Source organism: Sorex araneus, chromosome X (genome assembly GCF_027595985.1).
Source record: "Sorex araneus isolate mSorAra2 chromosome X, mSorAra2.pri, whole genome shotgun sequence".
NCBI classification, from domain to species: Eukaryota; Metazoa; Chordata; class Mammalia; order Eulipotyphla; family Soricidae; genus Sorex; species Sorex araneus.
This window is the reverse complement of record NC_073313.1, coordinates 63603465-63628291: the sequence shown is the minus strand read 5'-3', so window position 1 is coordinate 63628291 and position 24827 is coordinate 63603465. Positions and strand designations below refer to the sequence as shown.

Sequence of the window (24827 nt, the reverse complement as noted above, 5' to 3'; positions counted from 1 at the left end):
ACCTTGCCTCTTGTCTGAGGTCTGATAGGTTTTAAGCCACACATCTTAGGGTAAAAAAAGACCAGGTTGCAATGACCAGGGTTTCCAGAATAATGATGCAACTCCAAAAAAAAGTCCTTATCAGGTTCTGACATTGATGCCAGATTTTCACATTTTATACTTAGTGCCTGCATACGTGTTACCATATATTCCTTTTCTGGGTAAGTTGGATAGCAATAATGTGGTTGGGGTGCGAACCCTCTATGATGTCCATTAACCCACCAACTGAATTTCTATTTCTAGGGTGCTGCTCTTTGCATCACTGTATCACTGTTCTCCTGTTGTTCGTCGATTTACTCGAGCAGGCAGCAGTAACGTCTCTATTACACTCAGCCCTGAAAGTTTAGCAGCCTCCCCTTACTTGTCTTTCCCAATGATTGAAGCTCTTTCAGGGTCAGGGGAATGAGACCTATTGTTACTGTTTTTAGCATATCGAATACACCACGGGTAGCTTGCTAGGCTCTGCAGGGGGGGGGGCAGGGCGGGATACTCTTGGTAGCTTGCTGGGCTCTCCTAGAGGTATGTATGCATCGGTTACTGTATTTTTGGATATGAATATGCCCCAGGGAGCTTGCCAGGCTCTCCCAAGTGGGCAATAGACTGTCGGTAGCTCTTTACGTCACAGAAATAAAACCCAACCCTGACCTTCCCCATAAAACTCTACTGAATGGCTGTTTTCCAGTCCACTCTGCAGGGCCAGCAGTGATGCTGCGATGAGTCCACTAGGTGTTGGCTAGAGAATCTCTAGGACAGGCTGCTTTGGAGTGCATAGCTGTGGGGTTCTCCACATGCCATTCCTCATGGCACTAAGCCTTCAGTTTCCTTAGGGTTCATTTTGTCTTATGTTTCTTGGGAATAAAAAAAAACCCTGAAAAAGAGGGGTTAAACCTGGAATCAATTTTCATTTCTAGCTGAGAAGCGGTTATGTATGCCATGCTTGCATTTCAATAAAATGATCTGAAGATGTAGACCTTGTGCTTCTCTCTCAATATCAGCACCTAATCAGTTTCAAGTGTTTTTTTAAACAAAGAAATTGCATTGACAAATTTATGAAAATTGCTGGCTGTCAAGTTTTAAGCCCTCCACAATTTGACCCCTTCCAAAGCTTCTAGACTATGGAGTGGCCAGACTCAGAAGCTCCCTCCAGAATATTTTCAGAAAACCAAGTAAACAGCCATGTAATGTTTCATTGAATGCAAATATGATGTTTGATTTACATGTCCTAAGCATGTGGTTTGTTGTATTGCCGCAAGACGGTTTATGATGCCTAAGTTAGATTTCATGCCCTTGTACCCACGTTGGCATTAGAAGCTGTAAAATTTAGAACAGTGAAGGCCATCAAATGAATAGTTTTGTTGGAAACCCCCTTTAAGGCACTTAACCTCAATTCCGTCTAGTTTTTAATGTGAAGTAGATGAAAACTTTGGATGACTTTGTTTAGCCCAGTTGTCACTGTCTGTCACTGTCACTGTCATCCTGTTGCTCATCGATTTGCTCAAGCGGGCACCAGTAACGTCTCCATTGTGAGACTCGTTTATTACTGTTTTTGGCATGTTGAATACACCACAGGTAGCTTGTCAGGCTCTGTCGTATGGGCGAGATACTCTCTTGCCAGGCTCTCTGAGAGGGGCGGAGGAATCAAACCTGGGTCGACCACGTGCAAGGCAAACACCCTACCACTGTGCTATCACTCCAGCCCAGTTATAACTTACACCTATTATCCAGTTTTAAGTTTGGAAAATGGTTATCGTGACTGGAATTATTCAGTGCCACCAAGCTTAAATAAAGGACTTTACTTTAAGTTCAGAATGATGTTCTGATGCTTTAATAACACAACCAAACAATTCAAATTTGCTTTGAGCACAAAGGTACACTCTAATGACACATTATTGTAAATAGCTCCTAGGGACCAATTTTATTTAACCCATCCTGGTTTCTCCTTCTGTCAAAGGGTTTTCCCAACACCTATGGGCGCTTAGTTAAAACCTTCTGAGACATAGGCACTTTTCCTTTTCATCCTCATTAGATGCTTTCGGGAGAGCGGTACCTCAACCATGTAAAAATAGCATCTTCTTAGCCCTGACCCTCACATTTCTAACTTTCCTCTCTGTCTGCAGTCAATAATTAACCCACTACTGCCACCAAAAAAAAAAGTTTCATTTTTTAAACTGTTTTACTGAGGCACTGTGATTTATATTTATAGTTCAGTTTCAGGCCTACAATGTTCCAACATCAATCCCTCTATGAATATCAACTTTCTAGTGTCCCCAGGTTCCCTGCCAGATCCCCAGCCGGCCTTTGTGATAGGCGTATTTTCTAGCTTCGTTATTGTAGTTTGGGTCTCATGCTTACAGAAGCATTGGTGTTGTGATTTAAATATACACATAGTTCTCCCCTCTGCATCACTCCTGTCTCTGACTCCTCCCCCATAACCTCCCTTCCTCCTATTCTTATTGCCCCCTTGATAGGTTTCCTTCCCTGTCCTCCTTTCTGTAATCTAGGGTCAAGGAAATGAAAGGCATCAACAGGGAGATACGTAAGAAACAACCGTCTTGTTTTTTATCATTTTATTTTTAATTGGGATTCTGTGGTGTGCAATCTAGTAATAATGGTTTCTTGTGCACATAATTCTAACACCAGTGGAGCCGTCTTTCTCCCCCAAGGAGCTTCTTTTTAACTCAGGACCTAGATTTTTTGATTCGCATTTGTTCGAACGTTTTTTACTCTTTTTATGATTGTCGTTGTGTTTGTTTTATGGTTCTGGTTGAGCCAGCTTACTGTCCAGGTTGTTAGTGGATAGTTAATAGGAAATGAAATGAATAATAGCTGGTTTGGGAAACATGCTGGCAGCTTCGGGACTCCTTACACCTGTGACGCATAGAGAATTTTCAAAGCCAAGTTCAATTAAATCCCATGTTTATATTTAATGTTTTTTTTTTGCTAATGAAGAAAAGACGCAATAAAAGTCTCTGCTATCAGCTGGCTCTCTTGAAGCTGCTGTGCTGTGGTGACTGCATTCCTTGTGCCAACACTTACTCCCCTGCTGTCACCATTCCTGCTTTGGAGGCACCGTTCTCCCTCATCATGCTGAACAACTTGTTACCTCCCCAAGGTTTTGCTACATTTCCATTTACTTTGTTATCAGCAGAAAGGCTGGGGAAGGCATCTTCAGTAATGACATCAATATGGTACACACGGCAAGAGAGGTCAGCCTGTCAGAGCTCTAGAAACAGCAGATGGATTGGGAGGAAACCAGGTGCAAACTCACTTCGATAGAGTTTTTTAATGTAACCAGTTTATCTGTCGTTGCCTTTCATTGGAACCTTCCTCAAAATGATAGTGTTTGGGTGCAAAGGCCGTACATTGTAGCCGAATAAAAATCAGGATGGTGTCATATTCGAACTATAGAACAATTAGAGAATGAGAGGCTGTTTTAATTTATTCATTAAAGACAGGAAAGTAAATAGGATAACATATAAGGTTAATAGAATAACATTGGCCTTCATATTCCCAAGATTGTGTTTCCCATTTGGCTGTATTAGCATAGAGACTGGATTAATCAGAAACTGCTTAGGGCTGATATGATGTGATTTTAAGATGCTTGAGGCAAATCTGTGACTGTTTAGCAACCTGAATGCTGAGCTTTTCATTGTAATTAGGTCTTCTACTTTTAGTACCAAATATTTTGACTTGTAATCTCCATAGATTGCATTTTTATTGTAATCTCAATAAAAATGCTTTCAGCACACAGGGATGCAGAGAAGCAGAATCTTTTTATATGATGTGCTTGCACCGCTGATGACCAGATACTGACTAATATCTACTACAACTTAGTCTGTATCTGCTTATGACTAAGGCATTTGCCAAGACAGTGGCTGCTTTACTTGGCATAATACTTTTCTCATGATTTTTGGATCAGACTGACAAGGGTGCACTGCTTTCAGCAAGATCCAAATGAAAATAAAAATGGGTATGATCTGCTATTCCAGAATATAAAGCTCTTGAGTTAGAGACGAGGATCAGGGGGTTGGTGGGAGGATCAAAAACTTTCATCCACAGAGAACATACAGAATATAGAAGAAAGGGTAGCGGGCTTTTGTAAAAAAAAAAAAAAAGCTAGCAGGGGTAGTAGAAATCATTCCTTGAATGTTGATGGTCATTAAGTCAATTTGATTCAAACTGGTTGAGGAAGAATATGACCATATTGCCCTTGTCACTGCCTCAGGGTAAAGAAAATGTCCAGATAGAATCAGTCCTCTCCTCTGTCCACTTTCAGCTCATCCATGTTTGGCCGAAACATATTATTTTTGGTTTTGAACACTTTATCATTTCCTTGTGGGTTTGAAACCTACAGTTGGAGCCTGAAGTTTCAGTCATCAGAACTTTGGTCACTAGTCATTACTGCATAAACCCCAGGTAATAAACCACCGTGTATCGAAGCTTATTTCAAGTTCTAAGTCTTAAATTTAATCATATATTCTAGCATCTGAGCTATAGAAACATATCCAGTGAAAGCTGTGGAATGGAAGCCATTTTTTTAATGAAAATGCTGAAGCATTTATGCACTCTTTGAAATTCTTAGTAGGACTTTGCTCTAGGCCCAAGGGATGCATTACTTTACCATCTCCCACCCCAATGTCTACTATCTCCTAAAATAACTACTTGGTAAGCAATAAAAACCAAGGGTTGTGTCCATTAGTGTAAAATTAAATTTATCTTAGTCTTAGATTACTGTTTATCTATCTAATTTAGCTATAGCAAAGAACATAAATATACATAAAAGGTGTCCAAATTCAAGCATATAGGCAGATTAAAGCAGTAACCTTTAAAATTAAAGGGTTAGGGGCTGGAGCGATAGCACAGCAGGTAGGTCATTTTCCTTGCACAAGGCTGACCTGGGTTCAATTCCCAGCATCCCATATGGTCCCCTGTGCACCGCCAGGAGTAATTCCTGAGTGAAGAGCCAGGAGTAACACCTTTGCATTGCCATGTGTGGCCGAAAAAGAAAAAAAACCATAAAATAAATAAATAAACAAATAAATAGAATTAAACGGTTAATATACACCATATTTCATAGTGTAGCTCATGTGTCTTAAATATCATATATAATCATTAATATATTAGCAATGAATCTTGTTTTTGCTAATAGAGGTCAATTCAAATTCCCATATTTTCCCTAAATTATATATACATATTTTCCCTAAATTATATAATTTCCCTAAATTATATATATATATATATATACATATATATATAACATAGCACCAAACATTAGCCAAGCGGCACAAATGCTGACCGACTTCGACCTCGAGTATGCAAAGGTTGGATTGCAGCTGAATCTCAACAAGACGATGTTCATGAAAAACGAACTGGTCCCTGATGCTCCATTTGCTCTCAATGAAACAAACATCTCCGAATGCAGCAGCTATGTGTACCTGGGTCCAGAAATCAATCTGAGGAATTACTTGGTGCCAGAACTGCGCAGGAGGAAGAGAGCAGCGTGGAATGCATTCAAGAGCGTCGAAGAGGTGGTTAGAACCACCGACTCTGGGCACATCTTTTCGATTCCACCGTTTTTCCTGCACTAACATATGCCTCAGAGACCTGGGCCCTATGCAAACAGGATGAGAATGCTATTAGGGTATCCCAAAGAGGAATCGAAAGAGCTATGCTGGGAATATTATGTCTCACTCAAGTGAGAGAAAGAATCCAAAGTTCTGACCTCTGTCGACGGTCAAAAATCAGGGATGCTGTCTCATTTGCCAATGCATCGAAAATCAGATGGGCTGGTCATGTAATGCGATTCAGAGACGACCGTTGGACTAGAGCTGTTACCAATTGGATTCCACGGGACATCAGAAGACCTCGTGGTCCCCCACCAACTAGATGGTCAGATTTCTTCGTCAAATCTCTGAATGAACAATTTGAGGCTTTTCCTGTTCCTGGAGTGAGCAGGTATCATTGGGCTACACTAGCTCATGACAGGGACAAATGTAGACTTTACTGGCGCCCACTCAAGCAAATCGAAGATCAACGGAACTACAAGTGATACAAGTGATATAAAGAGAGACTGTATGTATCCCAGTGTTTACATTTAAATACAGAATGAACGCCAGACCTTAAAACTACTTTAGAGACTCTTTACTTCAGATACTAATTTTGCTAGCAAGGACAATGCCGCATAGATAAGTTTATTGATATTTTCCAAATGGATAAAAAAAGATGTAGCTTCCACACAAGAGCAAAACATGCTTTAAAGGAACAAAAAGGCTGAAAACACTATATATTAAAGCTGAAGCTATATGATCAGTGCTTATTTCCACGTTGATTTTGGAATGCTTATATTATTCAATAACCTGATGTGTACCAAGACCATTCTTCCCATTTTGCTGTTGTATCTTAAGGTATTGGTAGTCTTCCACCTAGGAAAGCATGTTATATCATGATGGGTGTCTCTTAGCATCAGTACAAAGATGGTACAAATTGACTGGGAGAATGAAAACAATTGAATTTCCAAATCCATGAACTCCAGGGTAGCAAAGTGACTAAGTGCCATTTACATTGACTCTTCTAATGTACAAAATAAATAGCTCAAATAAATATTGAGATGTTCTGTTTAGTGTCTCCATATTTGCTCCATATAGAGAACTATCAGTGCCAATGATCTGTGCCAACATATTACTCTTATGAATGAGTGAAACATCTTTCTTCATCAATAAGCGCATTTTTTCATTAAACTGCCTCTTAGCAAGACTTAGTAAAAAGGGAATTGACAGCTGTTAAAAGGATTGTCTAAAGGGCTTGCTGTCCAGCAAAAATTGCCAGTCTGGAGGGAGGAAATCTTATCTGAAGGGAGGAAATCTTATCGTATCATTTATGAGTAAAACACCTCAAAAAGTCACACTGGATATCATGTTAGTGAGAGGCATATGCAGGGACAAGGAATGTTGGTTTTGAGCAGCTGGCCATGGCAGGGTCTTGAATGGCATGGAAGTGATGTTGGTAACTCAGTTTAAAATGGAAAACCAGGGAGGATTCTTCCAGAGAGGTTTCCCTGGCCAAAGCAAAGCATTGGATAGACAAAAAGAGGGTGATCAGTAGACCAGTGGGGAAGAGTAGTTATCATCTGGCTAAGAGGGAAGAGAAATCACTGTTGGCGTAGATATCTGGAAAATGACATAGGCATGGCTTCTGCCAGAGCAGGATGGGAAATTTACCTCCCATAGTCTTAGCTAGATTTTCCTCCCATAGTCTTTTTGTTTCTACATATTGAGCTTAAGACACACAAGCATGATTAAATATAAGGAAATCATTTCACCTTCTCAGGTTCCACAATTATCCCCAATTCCTTAGTTGTTTATCAGGTGATTTTTAACTACTAGACACAGTTCCTTCTGCCTGGAAAAATTTCTGCCAATTGCTTTCCTGTCAAAATTGTATTCTCGTCCCTATTATATCAAGCAAAGGACTACTTCATATTTTACTAGAAAATAGTACATTAAAGAATAATGGGAGAACTCCCATACACTAAGGGCAAGGAACATGATTTTGCTTTCAACAGGCTTAAAGTTCAAAACAAAATCTTTCCACGTTCCCTTTCAGTATCCATTCAGAGGCTTAAATTTAGAGGATGGTGTTTTCCTAAAGATTACAGTCCCTGGTTATAAAGTCAGAATTTCAGGCAGGAATCCAGGTGTTGCAAAATGCTGAGTGACATTTTTCTCCTCTAAATCTGAAATCCTGGCTGTGCATGCATTCTTCCAGATGAAACCCAAGCCTATAGGATAAAATATAAGCCTCTTGCTGTTTTATTCATTCCAGTGAAATCTATTTAAATGCTGTAATTAAACAATTCATTTTTATATTTGGGCAAGTGCTCTCTGTATATGTCTCTTTAATTGATTTAACCAATTCTGTAGGTATTGATTTTAGACCATCCAAATGCCCTAATGATGAGTTCATTTGTTAATAGAGGAGCTTCTCTTCTGAACCTGGGCAATCAATGCAGTTTACCAATATAATGGCAGAAAGTTAAGGTATGACTGTCTACAGAACAACCACATGAAATGTTAAAAGCAAAGTAAAACTTAAAAGGCAAAACTGAAACACAAAATCAGTGCAGTTTATCATTCTTCTCTCTTGTTTCTATAGAACCTAATATCCAATTATTTGAAATTATCAGAAATAATATGAACTCATTTTTAATAAAAAGTGTTTTATAGGCTCAACTTCTAAAAAGGGGATGCCAGGAAACATACAAGCAAAACATGTAAAATCCATGTCGAGCAAGGCTAATAGAATCACATTTCATGCTTGACTGACAGCATGATTACTGATTAAGGGGAAAACCGTACTTGCATGTACCCCTAATACAATCTCTCCACGGTAGCTACCAGAATACTTACTTTGACTGTTTCAACAAACGGGAAGGATACTGTATTGACTTTGTTTTCTATAAATCTCAGGTTGGAGAGTGTATTAGTGTGGATAGTTAAGGACGGGCTTCTTAATGATCTCTCTCATATATGCAACATAAGGAAACAGTATAGTAACAATAAATGGTCAAAACTGCAGAACTGTAGAACTGAGCTTACTTAGGGTGAGGGGGTGGGGAGTGGATGAGAGGGGACCCAGATACAGTGGTAGAGAGAAGTGGATAGTGAGAAAGGGTGTAGTGGTGAAATGTCCTATGCATGAAATGCTATCATTAACAGTATTGCAAGTTATGGTTCTTCAAAGAAAAAATAAAATAAATAAAAAGATGGTATCACTATATCACTGTCATCTTGTTGTTCATCGATTTACTAGAGCGGGCACCAGTAACGTCTCTATTACACTCAGCCCTGAGATTTTAACAGCCTCTCCTTACTCGTCTTTCCCAACGATTGGAAACTCTTTCAGGGTCAAGTGAATGAGACCTATTGTTACTGTTTTGGCATATCAAATACTCTATGGGTAGCTTGCCAGGCTCTCCGAGAGGTATGTTCATATCTGTTACTGTATAAAAAGATAGCAACATAAGTTAAAAGCTTTTAACATAAGTTAAAAGCTCTACATTTTAGAGTTCAAATTTATAAATTAATTATAGCATATAGCATACATCTCTGTTAGACAGAATAACTTACGAAAACTTTTTTAGACATCCTATCAGAATATAATTGATGGTCACTAAGTTTTCCAAGCAAAAATATTGGGCATTAAGAATGCTATAGAAAAAACAGTTGGTAGGGTACTTGCTTTTCAAATGACTGTGGTGGGTTCTACTCTCTGTACCAAATTTGGTTCTTAAACACCTCCAGGAATGATCCCTGCAGCAGAGCTGAGCTAGGGGTAAGTAAGTCCTGAGCACTGCCAGGTGTGGCCCCAAAGCAAACAAAAAATGAATGCCATAGAAAATGGATCTCATTAACATAGTCTTCCTCCCTACCTTTTCTCTCTTTCCTTCCTTCGACTTATTTTTAATGTAAGTTCTATAATTTAGAGTTCATGAAAATCAGTAGACACACTAGCCACCTCAGTTTTGGTGCAGCAAAAGAACTCTCGATATCAGCATTTCCTTTCCTTTATTTTGAAAATGGGGAAGAGGCTTATTTGGCCACATCCTGCATTATTCTTAGTTCATGCTAACACCACTGCAAACTGGGTTCTCCTATTTACAAGTCAAGCATTTTACCCCTTTCACTCTCTCTCTGCCCCCTTAGATCAACATTTCTTAACCAGGAGCTGTATGGAACCCTATCAGTCCCGAGAATTTTCCAAGGGGGCCACAGATGAAAATCTCATTAATTGGGGGCCATTGCATGAGACAAGGGGGGCAATTTGTGGGACATGAATGCTACAGGAAGGAAAACAAGGTTGAAAGGAGACCATGGTGAGAAAGTATTTGAAAAACACTCTTCTAGATAATAGAAAGACAAGACGAGGCCTTTCTTTTTCTTGGGAATATGAGTTTAATGCTAGAGCAACTGTGAGAATGACCTTAGTCATAGTATCCTTCCCAAAGACATCAATGTGTTGCTTAGCAGGGTACCAGGATTTGTACTATGTGAGTGATAAGAGAAGAACGAACTCATAAGCATTCCTTGGATTGAGAGAAGTACCTTCTCCCTGGGCATGAAATTTCCCGAGACAGCATGTCTTGGAGGACACTCTCGCTCAGAGGAGACACTGGCTTAGGGTCACATCCTCAGGGCTTCACAACATCAGCATTCAATACTGTTTAAAAGTATGCACATATATACAATGGAATACTATGCAGCTGTTAGGAAAAAATGAATTCATGAAATTTGCTTATAAATGGAGGACATGTAGAGTATCATGCTGAGTGAAATGAATCAGAAGGAGAGGGACCTATATAGAATGATTGCATTCATTTTTGGTAAAAATAGTAGGAGACTAATATCCAAGGCCAGGGAAAACAGAGGCTAGGAGGAATGATCAAAGTTTGGAATATACCACATGTGTGGAGCAGAGGGTAAGTAAGTGAGATAGAGAAGGGACCAGCATGACAGTCGGAAATGATCACCCTGGACAAGAACTGAGTATTAAAAGTAGGTAAAAGGATATCTACCATACCTTTCAGTATCTGTATTGCTAACCACAATGCTTGAAAGCAGGTGGGGAAGGGACAGATAGAGAGAGAGAGGAAGAGAGAGGGGAGAGAGAAAGAAAAGAAAAGTACCTGCCATTGAGGCAGATGGTTGGTGGCAGGTGGGGGGTGATGGGAGGGAAACGGCAAACACTGGTGCTGGTGCTGGGAAAGGTACACTGGTGGAGGGGTGGGTCTTGAAACACTTTATGAGTGAAACCAAATCATGAACAGCTTTGTAGGGGTCTATCTTATAGTGATTCAATAAAAAAAGTTAAAAAATAATAAAGCACCCTCCTCTGGAGTGCAGTGTGAGAGGAGGCACTGCTACTAGAGGCATCATCAGGAGAAGAAAGATGCGTTCTAGGATGCCTGGTGTGTGGAGAGAGACAGACACAGAGAAAGTGAGTCAAAGATGACCTGCATTTGCATGCTGTAGAATCTAGAAGACTGTCACTGTATCACTGCGTCACTGCCATCCTATTGTTCATTGATTTGCTCGAGCAGGAACCAGTAGCGTCTCCATTGTGAGACTTCTTGTTACCATTTTTGGCATATCGAATACGCCACGGGGAGCTTGCCAGGCTCTGCCGTGTGGACTGGATCCTCTCAGTAGCTTGCCGGGCTCTCCGAGAGGGGCAGAAGAATCAAACCCAGGTCAGCTGCATGCATGGCCAATGCCCTACCCACTGTGCTATCCCTCCATCCCTCCTCTAGAAGACTATAATGGACTTTAGTTACTCCCAAGCACCCTTAATGTCAACAAGACAGAAATAGTAGGGTTTTTTGCTTATTTTTGAATCATTTTGATTGTAACATTTGCATTATAGCATTATATTTTTTACATGTGCACCATTAAAACTCCTCATGTACATATACTCAACATGTATATTTATATATGTAGTAACGATAATAGTCAAAATCGATCTGTCCCCAAGCCATTGATGCCTTTCAGCTAACTTGCCCACTCCCCTCCCATTCCCTTCTGATAAACCACTAAGTCTGTCTTATATTGTAAACATTTATTAACTATTATTCTAGTTAATTTCTTTGTTTCTGTACTAGATATGAGTGAAGTGTCTTCATCATTAGAACAAAGAAACTGAGACTCAGAGGTATTAATCACCCTGCTAACGGTATGATGATAAAGCTGACTGGAACTAGGGCCAGAGTCATACTACATATGCCTTGCATATGGCCGACTGGGTTCAGTCCTTGACATCCCACATTGCCCCACAAGCAGTGCCAGGAGTGAGTCCTGAGCACAGAGCCAGTAGTAACCTTAAACGTTGCCAAGTGTGGCCCATAATTGGAAAAAAGGGGGAAAATAGAAAGCTGGGACTTTAACTCAGGATTTTCTATTTCACTCTTTCCACTTGTATCCCATTGCCTCCCACTGCCCCATTTTGGAGTATATCCTTTAATATTTCATTCCTTGATCATGTTTTCTTGTACTGTAGCTTCCTCAGTGGCAAAATAGATATGTCTGGGAAGCATGGTACAAAATAAATATATCGGTCTTTAAAAAGGCATATAGACTTTACTTTTAAACAACTAAAGCAAAATAACTGTTAACAATCTAGCCTCTATTTTTCAATCAGTTTAAATTACTTTAATGTATGTTTTTAAACTCAAAATTAGCTGCAATCCCAATACATAACCCTCTTAATGTTCTGTGAATTACAGTTTTGCATTTCATCTCAATTTTCCTCATTTTGCAAGGTGGCTGTATCCAAGTCTGATGAATGTATCTGAAGTTGCATTTGTCCTTGTATGTCCCATAAGTTCAAACAGAGGTATTTCCCTCTGTACTTATTCTAGTTGAATTCTAATACATTAGAAGGCTAAATGTTTTTCATACAAATAACTTCCTCAACCTTTTATCAAAGTATAATTTAATAAGTCATCGTGGCATGCTTAAAATGAAGTCAAATTGCAACAGAAGTGAAGAACTCGAGCTGGGAACCCTGTTGTATCCAGAAATGACTCCCTGTGATCTTGTAGTTGGAGAATAAAGATGATGTGCTGATGGGATGCTGGGTTTATTCCTGAGTTAATTTTCAAATAAAAGAGAATATCTCCACAGTGACACTTTCAGTCAATAGTAAAGAAACCCTCCAAAATTAATCGGAATGAAATTCTTTCCCTATAATGACTTTATAGAAAGACACACGTTTCAAAGAAACTGGTCTTAGACATGATTATGTTTCTCCTGATCAAAGAAAAATAACTTGGTCTAATTGACAATCCCCAATCACAGAGAAGTAAGGATATCTTCAAAGAACGTGTCACTGAATCAAAGATAGGTGAAGCAATGTCACTTTGATTTCTCTCCTCTCCCCAACTTCTCTCAGACACACACTCATACTATGAGATCCAGTCTGCCTTAAAATAAAAGTACATGAACACTACACTTACTACTTTGTGATAACCTAAATCTTCTCGAACAGATTTACTTGGATTTATAGGGATTAGGGAAAGTGTGACTTCCAACACACCATGTCTTTAGCCCTTTACCGTATTCTTTATGGGGCTTATTTTAGGGGGGCACCTCTGGGCCAGCATTGCTCAGGACTTAACCTCTTCACTCAGGGATCACTCTTGGCAGGGATCATGAGACTGTATGAGGTGCTGGAGATTGATCCGAGGTTGGCCTCATGCAAGGCAAATATCCTTCCCCCCATATAATCCCTCCAGGCTCCACTACCATATTCTTTTCCAAAGCAGCCAGGGATGGAGGAAGAAGGAGAAAGGAGGGTAGAAAAGGTATCTGTGAGTGTGTGAGTACATGCAGATTGGTCTTCTTTGTCTACTGTGTCAGAGGTCATGGCCCACTTCCAGCTCCTTTCTGGCATCCTTTACATGGACTGCCCAGGGATAAGCATTCATATCCAAAACACATGTGCAATATGACATGACCCTGCCAGATATGTAGTACTTATTTTATCATTTTTACCTCTTCCCTCTTTCTCTGGACTGAAGCAATAGCACATAGGGAGTTTGCCTTGCACATAACCGAACCAGGTTCAATTTCTCTGTCCCTCTTGGAGAGCCTGGCAAGCTACTGAGAGTATCCCGCCTGCATGGCAGAGCCTGGCAAGCTACCCATGGCGTATTGATATGCCAGAAACAGTAACAACAAATCTCACAATGGAGACGTTACTGGTGCCCGCTGAGCAAATTGATGAACAACGGGAGGACAGTGCAGTGCTAGTACCTCTTTCCCTACAATTCCTACTCTTTACCACATCCAGAATTCAATTTCAGATCTAGATATTAAGGAAATGAGTTTTCCCTAGCCAGCCAAAGAAAGTACCCAAATATTAATAGGTCTTTCTCTAACAACAGAACCCAAAACCTAATAAGTGAGATGGACTTGAATTTGGTAGACTGACATCTAAACTTTGGAAATGTTTTATTTCTTTTTTTACAGTGCTGTAAATAGCATTGAGTTTCGACACCTCCAGCTACATATCACTGGTCTCCCCGAATGTCAGGTCTGGTGTTAGATTACAAATTGTCTCTGTTACAGGTTGGGCTGGAGCGATAGCACAACGGGTAGGGCATTTGCCTTGCACGTGGCCAACCCTGGTTCCATTCCTCCACCCCTCTCGGAGAGCCCGGCAAGCTACGGAGAGTATCCTGCCCGCAGGGCAGAGCCTGGTAAACTACTCGTGGCATATTCGATATGCCAAAAACAGTAACAGCAAGTCTCACAATGGAGTCGTTACTGGTGCCCACTCGAGCAAATTGATGAACAACGTGACGACAGTGTTACAGTGCAGTGCTCTGTTGCAGGTGGTAGCTTCTTCGTCCTGATTCCCAGCAGTGCTCTCTTCATCTCTTAGCCTCCGCCCATCTCCACAAGTCACAGACATTAAGGCCTGCATATATTTTTTAAAAGGGTCTGACTGACCCCGAGGTTGTGCAACCGCTGCTTTACTGATCCCCATATTAAACATAGTTTCTATCTATTAAATGTGATTTCTATGCCATGAAAAGTCGAGGGGAGTGTGGGTTTGGTTCTGATTACATAATTATGCTCCAGAAGTATGAAAAAAATCGTCCCTAAAACCCTCCAGGTGCTTAAACAGTTTGAGAGACAGTAGCCATTCTTCCGTCAGCGCCCTCAGCTGTGTTGCTTAGCAACATTTTAATTCCAGAAGAATCGAAGGAGATGCAATCCCTGTGGAGAGGGAAACAGAAATAAGAGGGCTGTTGACAGATGATCTGAGTTGTTTCTTCTAATATACTGTGAAGATCACTAGCTCTTTTCATGAATGATAAATGGACTGTACTCAGATCAATGGGTTCAGCAATAAACTGAAGCCAGGCTCCATGTATAAGGCGACGCAGGCCAAGAGGCCCTGAGATTTCCTCATTTCAGTGATTTGGTGGGTGTGTTTGTAAAGGTTCCACAGGAGGAAATTGATCTGAACATTCAACTATCCTTTGCCCTTCTGTGGTATACGCTAATAAAATGATTCTGAAAAGCGACTCTGGCCTTTCTGTCACAATGCAGGTGGGTCCAGGTGGCAAGAGCGGGGCAGGGTAAACAATTCCCAACAGTGGGGCTGAAAATCCAGTCGGCCCACGGGTGTTGGCTCCACATCGACCTCCCCACCTTGTCAGGCCAGCCCAGGGACTGAGATTACAATGTGAGGAGGGAAAGGAGGATGGCATTGTGAATTAGGAGCAGGGTCCCTGCGGAACTTTGCAGTCAGAGTTCCACACTCGGACAGGGAACTCCATTCTCTCGGAGAAAAAAAAAAACGCTGTCTGCATTCCAGTCAGCTTGTCTTTGGTTAGCTCCTCATATTGTCGAAGGTTCTATTATATTGCTACTGTTTTGGTAACTAGCTGCCAAGATTATGCCGGCTAATTGTGTCTAATCTCTAATTTCATTTTTATTCTTCTGTTTACAGGCTGTTGAAAAGGCAAAACCTAAGAGTAATGCTCTAAAGTAAGTCATTTGCTTTATTAGTTGATAATTGAAATTTGAATGGGTTTCATGCATGTGGGCGGTGTGTGGGGGGAGAATAACGTCATACAAGATACCTTAGGTCTTAAGTGAATCTCGATCCATGATAATTGAAATATGAAAACAAAGCCAGCTAGCAACAATAACAAAAAAGCACTCCGATGAAGAGAAACCAACCTTTTTTTCCCCTGTGGTCCAATGAGGCAGTGCCTTAAATTGTTCTCAGTTTACATAAATTAATGTGTTCCATCCACGCTGCCAAATACTATTACATTCCTATTCAATGCATACGTCTTCAAGCCTTTGGGTTCTGCAAATGCTACAAAGATTACATTTTTAATTGCGAACCTTGGACCTATGACAGAGACATAAATGGCTGAAAATGTGCCAAATGTTTTCCAGCCACGTAGGGAGTTTTGGCACCTCAGCAGCAAGGCTTCACTATACTGTTAATGAAAAGCTCATAAAAATATATTTCACTAAAGGTTGTTTTGAGTTTACAGAGCTATTTCCAGGGGAGTTTGGGGGCCACTCTGAAATTATAAACAAGCCGTGTGGCACTCTTTTCAATGTACAACATCTTGGTTATCTTGCCCCTTGCAGAAGAGAGACTTTCAATAAAGAATGACGCCTGTCTCATCATTAGGGCTGGTGACACTGGGTGGTGTTGCTAGCTCTGATGCATTCTGGTGCTGCTGGCCATCTCACCTCTTAAAATCTTGTATTTGCTGGATCATTGTGGACCTGGAAATTCACATTTCTAGAAACTGCCTGAAAATTTATGGCTGCCGATTTCCATTGCAGTGGCAGCAATTACACAAATGGGAAAGGTGTTGATTTGTAAGAATTTCTGGGACAATGGATTAGCTAATGCCAATGACAAGAAAGCATCTTGTGTTTTGTAAAATCATTAACTTTTCCCAATCACTAGCATGGCATTTAACACACTGTGACATCTGAGCTTGAATTCATTTTTCTGAAAGGTTTGGTGTGCTTTTTTTAAATGTGAATTTTCATAGACCACAGCATATTTCTTATCAGGCTTCTGTAGCCCCTGGATGCGCTCCTGTAGTCCAGAGCCTTACAGTGCTATAGTCATCCTCTGGGAGTAGTTTCAGAACTGAGTTGTTGTCTGGTTGTTTGGCTGGCTTGAAATATTCTCTGTAGTCGGATTTCTTTTCTGACTGGATGCCTGGAAGGCTTTCTCTCCTCGTGCCCATGGCAGGTGAGCTCACTGGATTAGAAGATGGTGCTAATGAGGCCAAGGCCAGGACTTCAGTCCCTGGGTGAGCCATTAGTGATCTTCTTTCCCACAGTCCAACTGCACTCCTTCCCCCAGTCTACCTACCTGCAGATGTGTGCCCCAGGTCAAAGGGATGGGGCCAGAACTGGAGGAATGTAAATCTAGACCCGCAGTGGGGCAGTCATCTCCAAGTTCAAGCCCTTTCAATCGGAAGTGAGTCCCAAGTTCCACCTGTGCGTGCACAAGACACTCCATGTGCAGCACGTGAACTGCATTAAATTGGACTCTTGTGTCCTATAAGTTCTTCTCTCTGCTCCTTGTGAGAAGCTAAGCAGTGGATAATAATCGCATGAACTCTTGTTAATTCACAATGCAGACACTATCATGTTTTGCTCTTTAAAGAATGTAAACAAAAAACAGGGAAGCTGGAAGGGTAAAATGATTAGGAATAAAATATGGAAGATTCTATTCTTAAATATATTGGAATATCTGTTTAGTAATAAATCACAGACAGAGTCGTGTTGTTCTTGGCTTGTGTCAACACCACACCATCTACCAGAGTGCCTGTTTGACTCCATCATTGTTGCAGTGTTTATCCCCTTCACTTTCTGTTTACTCATCCCCCAACTGGAGTAAGCTCAGTTTCCTAGAACAGTTCACAGGTTTTTTCACCTTTGGCCATTTGTTTCTACCTTACTACATTTCCTTATACCCAACATATGAGAGAGATCATTCTATGTTTGTACTTCTCCTTTACTGACTTCATTCAGCATGATACTCTACAATTACACACAGATAGCAGCAAATTACATGACTTCCTTTTTTCTCATACTTGAGTAGTATTTCATTGTGTATATATACCACAGCTTTTTCAACCAGCCATCTGTTCTTGGACACTTGGATTCTTTCTAATTTTTTGCTTCTGTGAATATAATTACAGTGATTTAAAGGAGCACAGGTAGATATCTTTTCAGAATAGAGTTATGGGGTCCTTGTTGCCTCTTACTTTAAAAAGTTTCCTGATCTGGGCTGGAGTGATAGTACAGTGGGTAGGGCATTTGCCTTGCACGTGGCCAACCCGAGTTCGATTCGCGGCATCCCTTATGTCCCCCTGAGCACAGAACCAGGAGTAACCCATGTGAATTTCCAGCTGTGTCCCGAAAAGCAAAAAAATAAAAGTTTATAGACCTGTGTGTGCTCTAGATGGGTAGTTAGACCAAGTCACAGATGTAAGTTATGACTGTGAAGGTTATGTGATCAACTGTTTCTTTCTCTGACTCTGTCTACATTGAGTAGATATTCACTGAGATCTTGTACTGAGTTCAGTACTTTTTGAGACTGATATGCTACCCAGTTCTCACTCAGAGCAAGGAAACAACTAATTCACAGTCCGAAACTTCATCTAGGTCTGAGATCCTTTGACTGTCTAATGATTCCACAAAACCAGTGAACACATATCTAGAGCATATTGCTAGTCTCCAAAGCTGCTTGTAGATGGATATATAGCCAAAAAATGCATATGCATTTTCTTGCTACTTCCCAAGAGCTAAGGCTAAGTAAGCTTTCAATTTGAGTGATAGTAAGTAATTCACAGTATCCATTTAGTTTGTGTATTTTCCTCTCTAAAGGTTACCTCCCCCTCTCTATTTCTCAACCACTTGTTCAATTTATTTTTAATACCTTCATGGTTATAAACTTCTTTCATCACCACAGGGAGACAGTGGTACACATTAATTACACTCCATATAAAGGAGAAATTAAATATATGCTTAGTGAATATAAGCACATAATGTACCTGGATACACTAATGACTGTATCTTGAAACATAAAATATTACCTCTGAGGGTAAGAATCAAATCGAATGTTCCTACAATCAGTGATCAGAACAGAAGATGCTGGCATATTTCTCAGTCTATTGGAACCATGCTGGTATCAAAGCCTGATTAGTATGTTCAGACTGTGGCTCTTCTGTGTGTCAGAGAGACTTTCACTTGTATGTTAATGTTCGGCTGCAATTATCTCCAAGCTTTCATTGTGACAACAAGGCCTGAGAGATGTACAGATTTCTTCTACCATATGTGACTCATCACATACATTTTAAAACACACACATTTCTGTTATTAAGACATATGTGACAGTACACTTCTGCAAATGTGAATTGCTTTTGGCTAAAAGCCATGCACTAATAAGTTTAGTTGAATCTAACTGAGGTTGACATCTGTTACTAAGAAGGGGTGGGGGGTAGGGAGAGAGAGACAGAGACAAAAACAGAGACAGAGAGCAGTTGTCAAGCATAAAACTACTGCTTGCTTTTACACTTGAACAACATTAAACAACTCGGCTGTTCCCTTTCACAAATCAAGACCAGAACAGAGTGCTTAGAAAATTACGGCTCAATATAAGAACTAATCCATCTTATAGATATGGTGGTTTCATTATTGAACATGACAAATAGCCACAAAGATTTTTCTGACCATGATGTTTGTGCATTATTCATTCATTCATCCAATGAATATGTATTGAAGATCTACAGCTTTCTGGGAACTGTTAAGATGCTGAGGGAATTCAAAGTAAATCTGACATAGGTCTTACCCTCGAGGAGTTTAGAGTCTAGGATGAAAGATAAAATCAGTTTGTAAAGGATTCAATACAAGATGGAGATATGCTTTTTCAGTGGTGAGAGGTGGGGGCAGATAAAGTGTGAGGGAAGCTCTAAGGACAGAAGGTACTACTAGAGATCGCTGTTGGAGAGGGAGGCAGGGGAAGAGAGACATACACCAGGACCTCAAGATTTGTGAAGCTGGTACTGAGACGAACTGCAATGGAAAGTCAAAAAGTTGTTAACTGAGGATCAAAACAAATGGGAGCTTAAGGCATTCAGGGATTGTCCAGATGAACAAGATGAGCTTCATAGAGTCAGATAGCATTGGTGACTTCTAACTCGTTAATGAATGTGAATAGTCCATTAGTCCCTTAATTATTAAAAAGCGTTCCTAGACCTGATCTAGTCCCAAATCTGACACGAATTTGTATAAATCTGGAGAGATCCTTTCCTTGCTCTATATTTTAACTAGATCATTTGTATGATTCTTCCACTTCTTAAAAAAGGAGCCAAATTTTTAAATATGTGTTACTAATATATGCATTTTAGAAAATGACTTATATGTTTGATATAGATGAATATAAGTGCATGCTTAAAAACAACCCATACATTATATATATATATATATTTCTCTATCTCTTCACACACACATAGACACAGAAACATAACACACATAGTGACTTTACACAAAATCTTTGCTTCCTTCATTGTTTGATGCAAGACAAGAAGCCAATCATCAGTCTCAAATAGATGACTTCTGGGGAGCTTAAGTGATAGTACAGCATACAGAGTGATTTCCTTGTGTATGTCCAACCTGAATTTGATCCCAAGACACTCATATGGTCCCCTGAGCACCGCCAGGATTGATCCCTGAGTGCAGAGCCAGGAGTAAGATTTGACGATCACTGGATGGGTCCCAAAAATGAAAAGAAAAAGAGAGAGACATTTGATAGGAAGTAAATTAGGATGACTTTGGGGAATATTGGGTTCACTTGTACAGATTACCCCTTACAACCAAAGGCAAATGGCAGTTAGAGTCCATATCCCTCATGATGCTCTTGACACCTGCATATCATAGGCGCATAAAATGTCACTGGAATAATCACCTCCTTCTCAGAATGAATAGACCATGAATTCTGTACTGTATTCTGCTAAAAACACTAGGTTGAAGTGGCTCCATCATGCAGAAAGTATGGCAGTCAGAATCAGAGCTCTTACCAATAGTATGAGTGTGCATGTCGCTTGACACAGGCTCAGTGGAGGAGGGAGAAAGCTTCCTGTTTCACATTGTCTTACCAAACTTTCCCCCAAGGTAAAAGCATCTGAGTGCAGCTTTATCTGGGGTGAGGTTTCATGGAACACAGAATTCAATGTTCCCTTCTGTGGGAAATAAAGTGATCATATGGAGTCTTAGCCTCCAAAGGTAGCTCGAGAAAGTTAGAGCCTAAAACTAAGCAGAGTCATCTAGAAAGTCAATTGGGGAAGGCCTCAGACACAGTATAGGGATAAGGTACTTGTCTTGCACGTGGACAACCCGGGATTGATCCCCAGCACCACATATGATCCCCTGAGCACTTCCAGGAATGATTCCCAAGGGTAGAGCCAGGAGTCAGCCCAAAGCACTGCTGGGAGTGGCCCCAAAACCAGAGAAGAAAAAATTCATTTGTGGAAAGGAGAGAAATCCACCAAGTCTGGAATTATCAAATGTTTCTGGTGTTTCTTTAATAGTGTGCCCCTATGAATGGAATTTTTGAATTATGAAATATCCAAGGAGCAGTCCTCAATGAGGGTGAGAGACACTTAGGGCCAGATCCCTCAGAGTTAGCTTGGGCCACTCTGCTTCCAGTCACAGCACACATGTAGTCAGTCTCTAACCTGTTCTGGTCACTGGGAGTATAATTAAAACAGAGATAGCAATAAGACCTGTGGGAGGACGCGTTCAGGTTGGGAGAGGCATGCACGGAGCAGACTATAGACCGAACACATTGGCCACTCAAGACCTCCATTACTAACCACAACGCCCAAAGGGAGAGAGGTAACAGAGGGGAATGCTCTGCAAAAGAGGCAGGATGGGGAGGGGAATGGGGTGGGAGGCGGTGGGAGTGATGATGGGGTCATCAGTGGAGAACAGGCACTGGTGGAGGGATAGATACTCAAGCTGTATATGACTGAAACACACGCACGAGAATATGTAAACCTGTATCTGTACCCCCAAGGTGATTCATTAATAAAAAAAATTAAAATTAAAAAAATAAAAATGAATAAATAAATAAATAAAGCAGCCACATAAGATACAGCATGCTTTTGATGCTGTACGGATTGCTATAAATTGATGCAAAAGGTCCCAGCAATTGTCAGCATTTAAAACTTGCATACAGCAACTGTACAACATTTGAAACTTGCATACATTTGTGTACATTTCTGGATCTTTCGTTGGTGATCACACTTGTGTCATCTTGGCAATTTCAGTTCAAACATCTGATGCTCTGAGCACTGAGTCCACAAGTTCTCCCCTCTTAGGTCCTGCTTCCTCACCTCTCAGAACACACATTTCCTTTCAGTGCTTGTGCAGGTTTTGGTTGGTTTGTAAAGTCCTACATCTATCTTTAAGCAACAAGTGCATCTATTCTTTCTTAGACTATAGCATCAAATGTTTAAAAATGGAATGAATCCAGGAAATCGTGGGCTCTTGAACACATATGCCTACTGCATCTATACTCGAGTTGTATTTGTAAGGAAGAATATCTTTAGTCCTTCAAGCAAAGCACATTGGGTATTCTCATTATGATCACTCACCTTTCCAAAAATCATTACTCACCTGTAGGCAGTGAGTTTACTCTAATAGCTGTGAGAATGCAATTGTTATGAAACAGAAAACACCTATTTATTAGTGAAAGTCAGAGATTTCAAGAAAGGCCAGCAAAGGTAGAATCAAACCACTTTCAATTAAACTAAGCCACATTTTTAAGCAAAACCAGTCATGAAATTCCTCTTTATTGACTAACTTATAAAGTGTCGTGTTCTGGGGTGGAGCAATAGTACAGTGGGTAGGTCGCTTGCCCAGCATGAAGCCAATCTGGCTTCAATGCCAACACCCCATATAGTCCCCCATGCACCTCCAGGATTAATCCCCAGGCACAGAGCCAGGAATAAGCCCTGAACAACACTGGGTGTGGCCCCAAACAAATAAAATGCATTGCGTTCTGTTCTAACCTATTGTCCTAGGTATTTACTCCTTAGGCAATAATGAAAAGCTCTGTTCAACCCATTCACATAAATAAACTTAGTTTTTGCTATATGACTTTGTTGTTACTTTTCAGAAAACTATTGAAAGGGGCTGGAGCGATAGCACAGCAGGTAGGGCATTTGTCTTGCACATGGCTGACCCGGGTTCGATTCCCAGCATCCCATATGGTCCCCAGAGCACCGCCGGGGGTGATTCCTGAGTGCAGAGCCAGCAGTGACCCCTGTGCATCACTGGGTGTGACACACACACACAAAAAAGAACTACTGAAAACCATGAGTCACAGAACTGATTAACCAAAATTATAAGCAAGTCAAGTAATTGCATACTGGTAAAAAACAAAATATTCACCTCCGTTGATAGGGAGATGAACAAGATGAAATCTCTGCCCCCAAAGTCCTCACCTTCTAGTAGAACAATCATGTCAGAGGACACACGGGCTTTGTGACTGAAACATGTGTAGCATATTGAGAGGCAGGAAAGTGGGAGCCAGCTCAGGCTTGGAGGAGACTCTCCATTGCTCAGCAGGCGTCCACAATGAACGGGTTGGTGAGGCCACTTAGGAGAGCAGAAAAACACTTGCACAGGACACTAGAAGACAGCAGATGTCATGTTGGGAGCAATGCCTAGTAGTTAGAGGCAGCTTAAGAGAGGGGACATTTTTCACAGTTGTAGGAAAAAGCAAGTTTGCGAATTGCAGGAGTGAAAATAAGGAAACAAGTCACCGTGTGTGCCAGATGACCCAGGACGGCCAGGACCTGTGGGCTGCTGAAAGGAGAGCACCGTGCAGTAGAGCCAAAATGCTAAAAATGTTCAAAATGGTGTGATTCTAGAAAGGTAACGGTTAGAGTGAGGGAGGGATTAAGAGACCCGCTTTCAATACTATTTCCAGAGAAACAGACATCAAATCCTTCCTGATTATGGCTGCTAATCCTTCTCTGCACACTTTCATGTAAATCTCAGCTCCTGTAGAGCTCCTCTAAGCACCCAGCTGTTCTCTTGTGCCTCTCTAGACCCTTGATTGTTTCTTAGATTCTTCTAAGATTTATTTTCACAGAGTTCCTTTCCCATCACTCAGACACCTAGGCTAAACTTTCAGCTCCAATTTAGAACGGGCACGTAACGCTATTACTTTTGCTAATTTTCCGAATTCATTCTGCAGACATCAAAAATCGTTCCGGATATATTTTTTATCAGCCACAAATCTAAGCACAGTAGGGCTGTTTTTTACTTCTAGGCAAATAATGCATGCTACCATGGTAACGGCACAAATACTCCAAACAGTAAATTAGTTCTCTATCTACCACAGAGCCTGTTCAAAGTCAGAAGCCTCAGCCAGAGGATATGTAGTTGACTTCTAGTTTGGAAGGGGGGTGGGCTGAGAACTATAGAAATACTTCCTTTTGGCTAGGGACTAACATTGAAAACAAATAGTTTCTGCTTTTTAAAATTCGCTGCCTAAACCAAAAGCACTTATCCAGAGAAACAACATTAAAAAGAAAGGGGGCACATCATTTTTCCACATGCAAAATGTGTCATACTCAATTACAATTTAATTCTGAGATAGGATAGTTGCTGATGATGACCAGGCAGAGGCAGCCATAACTGCAGAAGTTCTTGAATCTTTTATGTTATTATCAGTCTGGGGATTGATATGTGACAAGTGCAGTATTTTGAGTCTTTAGATCCTTATAAAAAGAAATGTAGCATTTGTTTAACAGCCATTTGAGAGTAAAATCTTATGCCAATTTCACACAATACACAAAAGTCATTTCTAGGTGGATTGAATAACTTGACATCAAAAAACTAGAAGATAGGACATGTTTTCATAATCTGAGTCTCTCTATGGGTAAAGCCATAAGAAAATATGGACTAGTGTGAGTGGAAGGAAAATAATGCATAGAGAAAGCATGCAATAGGTAGAAAATCTCCATGATCAAGATTAAAAGAAGATAAGTACAGTGGAAAACAAGCAGAGGACAAAATAAGAAATTCAAAGAAGATTCTAAGCACTCTATGAAGAGACGTTCATCTCAGGAATAATGCAGAGAGAAAAATTAAGAGAAAACAGAGAAAATTTTTCCTTTAAGTCGTTGAGGGACCAGATAGAGCACTGACTAGCTGTGGGTT

At 40.6% G+C, this 24827-nt stretch overlaps 1 protein-coding gene across 3 annotated transcripts in view; it reads left to right on the top strand.

Annotated features, from left to right (window-relative positions):
* AFF2 (ALF transcription elongation factor 2) overlaps window positions 1–24827 on the top strand; it is a 552818-nt gene that overhangs the window by 428019 nt on the left and 99972 nt on the right. For all 3 annotated transcript variants that reach the window (XM_055122196.1, XM_055122195.1, XM_055122197.1), the window contains one exon: window positions 15553–15590. In XM_055122196.1, coding sequence (XP_054978171.1) covers window positions 15553–15590 — 38 coding nt within the window. The remainder of the gene's footprint in view (window positions 1–15552; window positions 15591–24827) is intronic.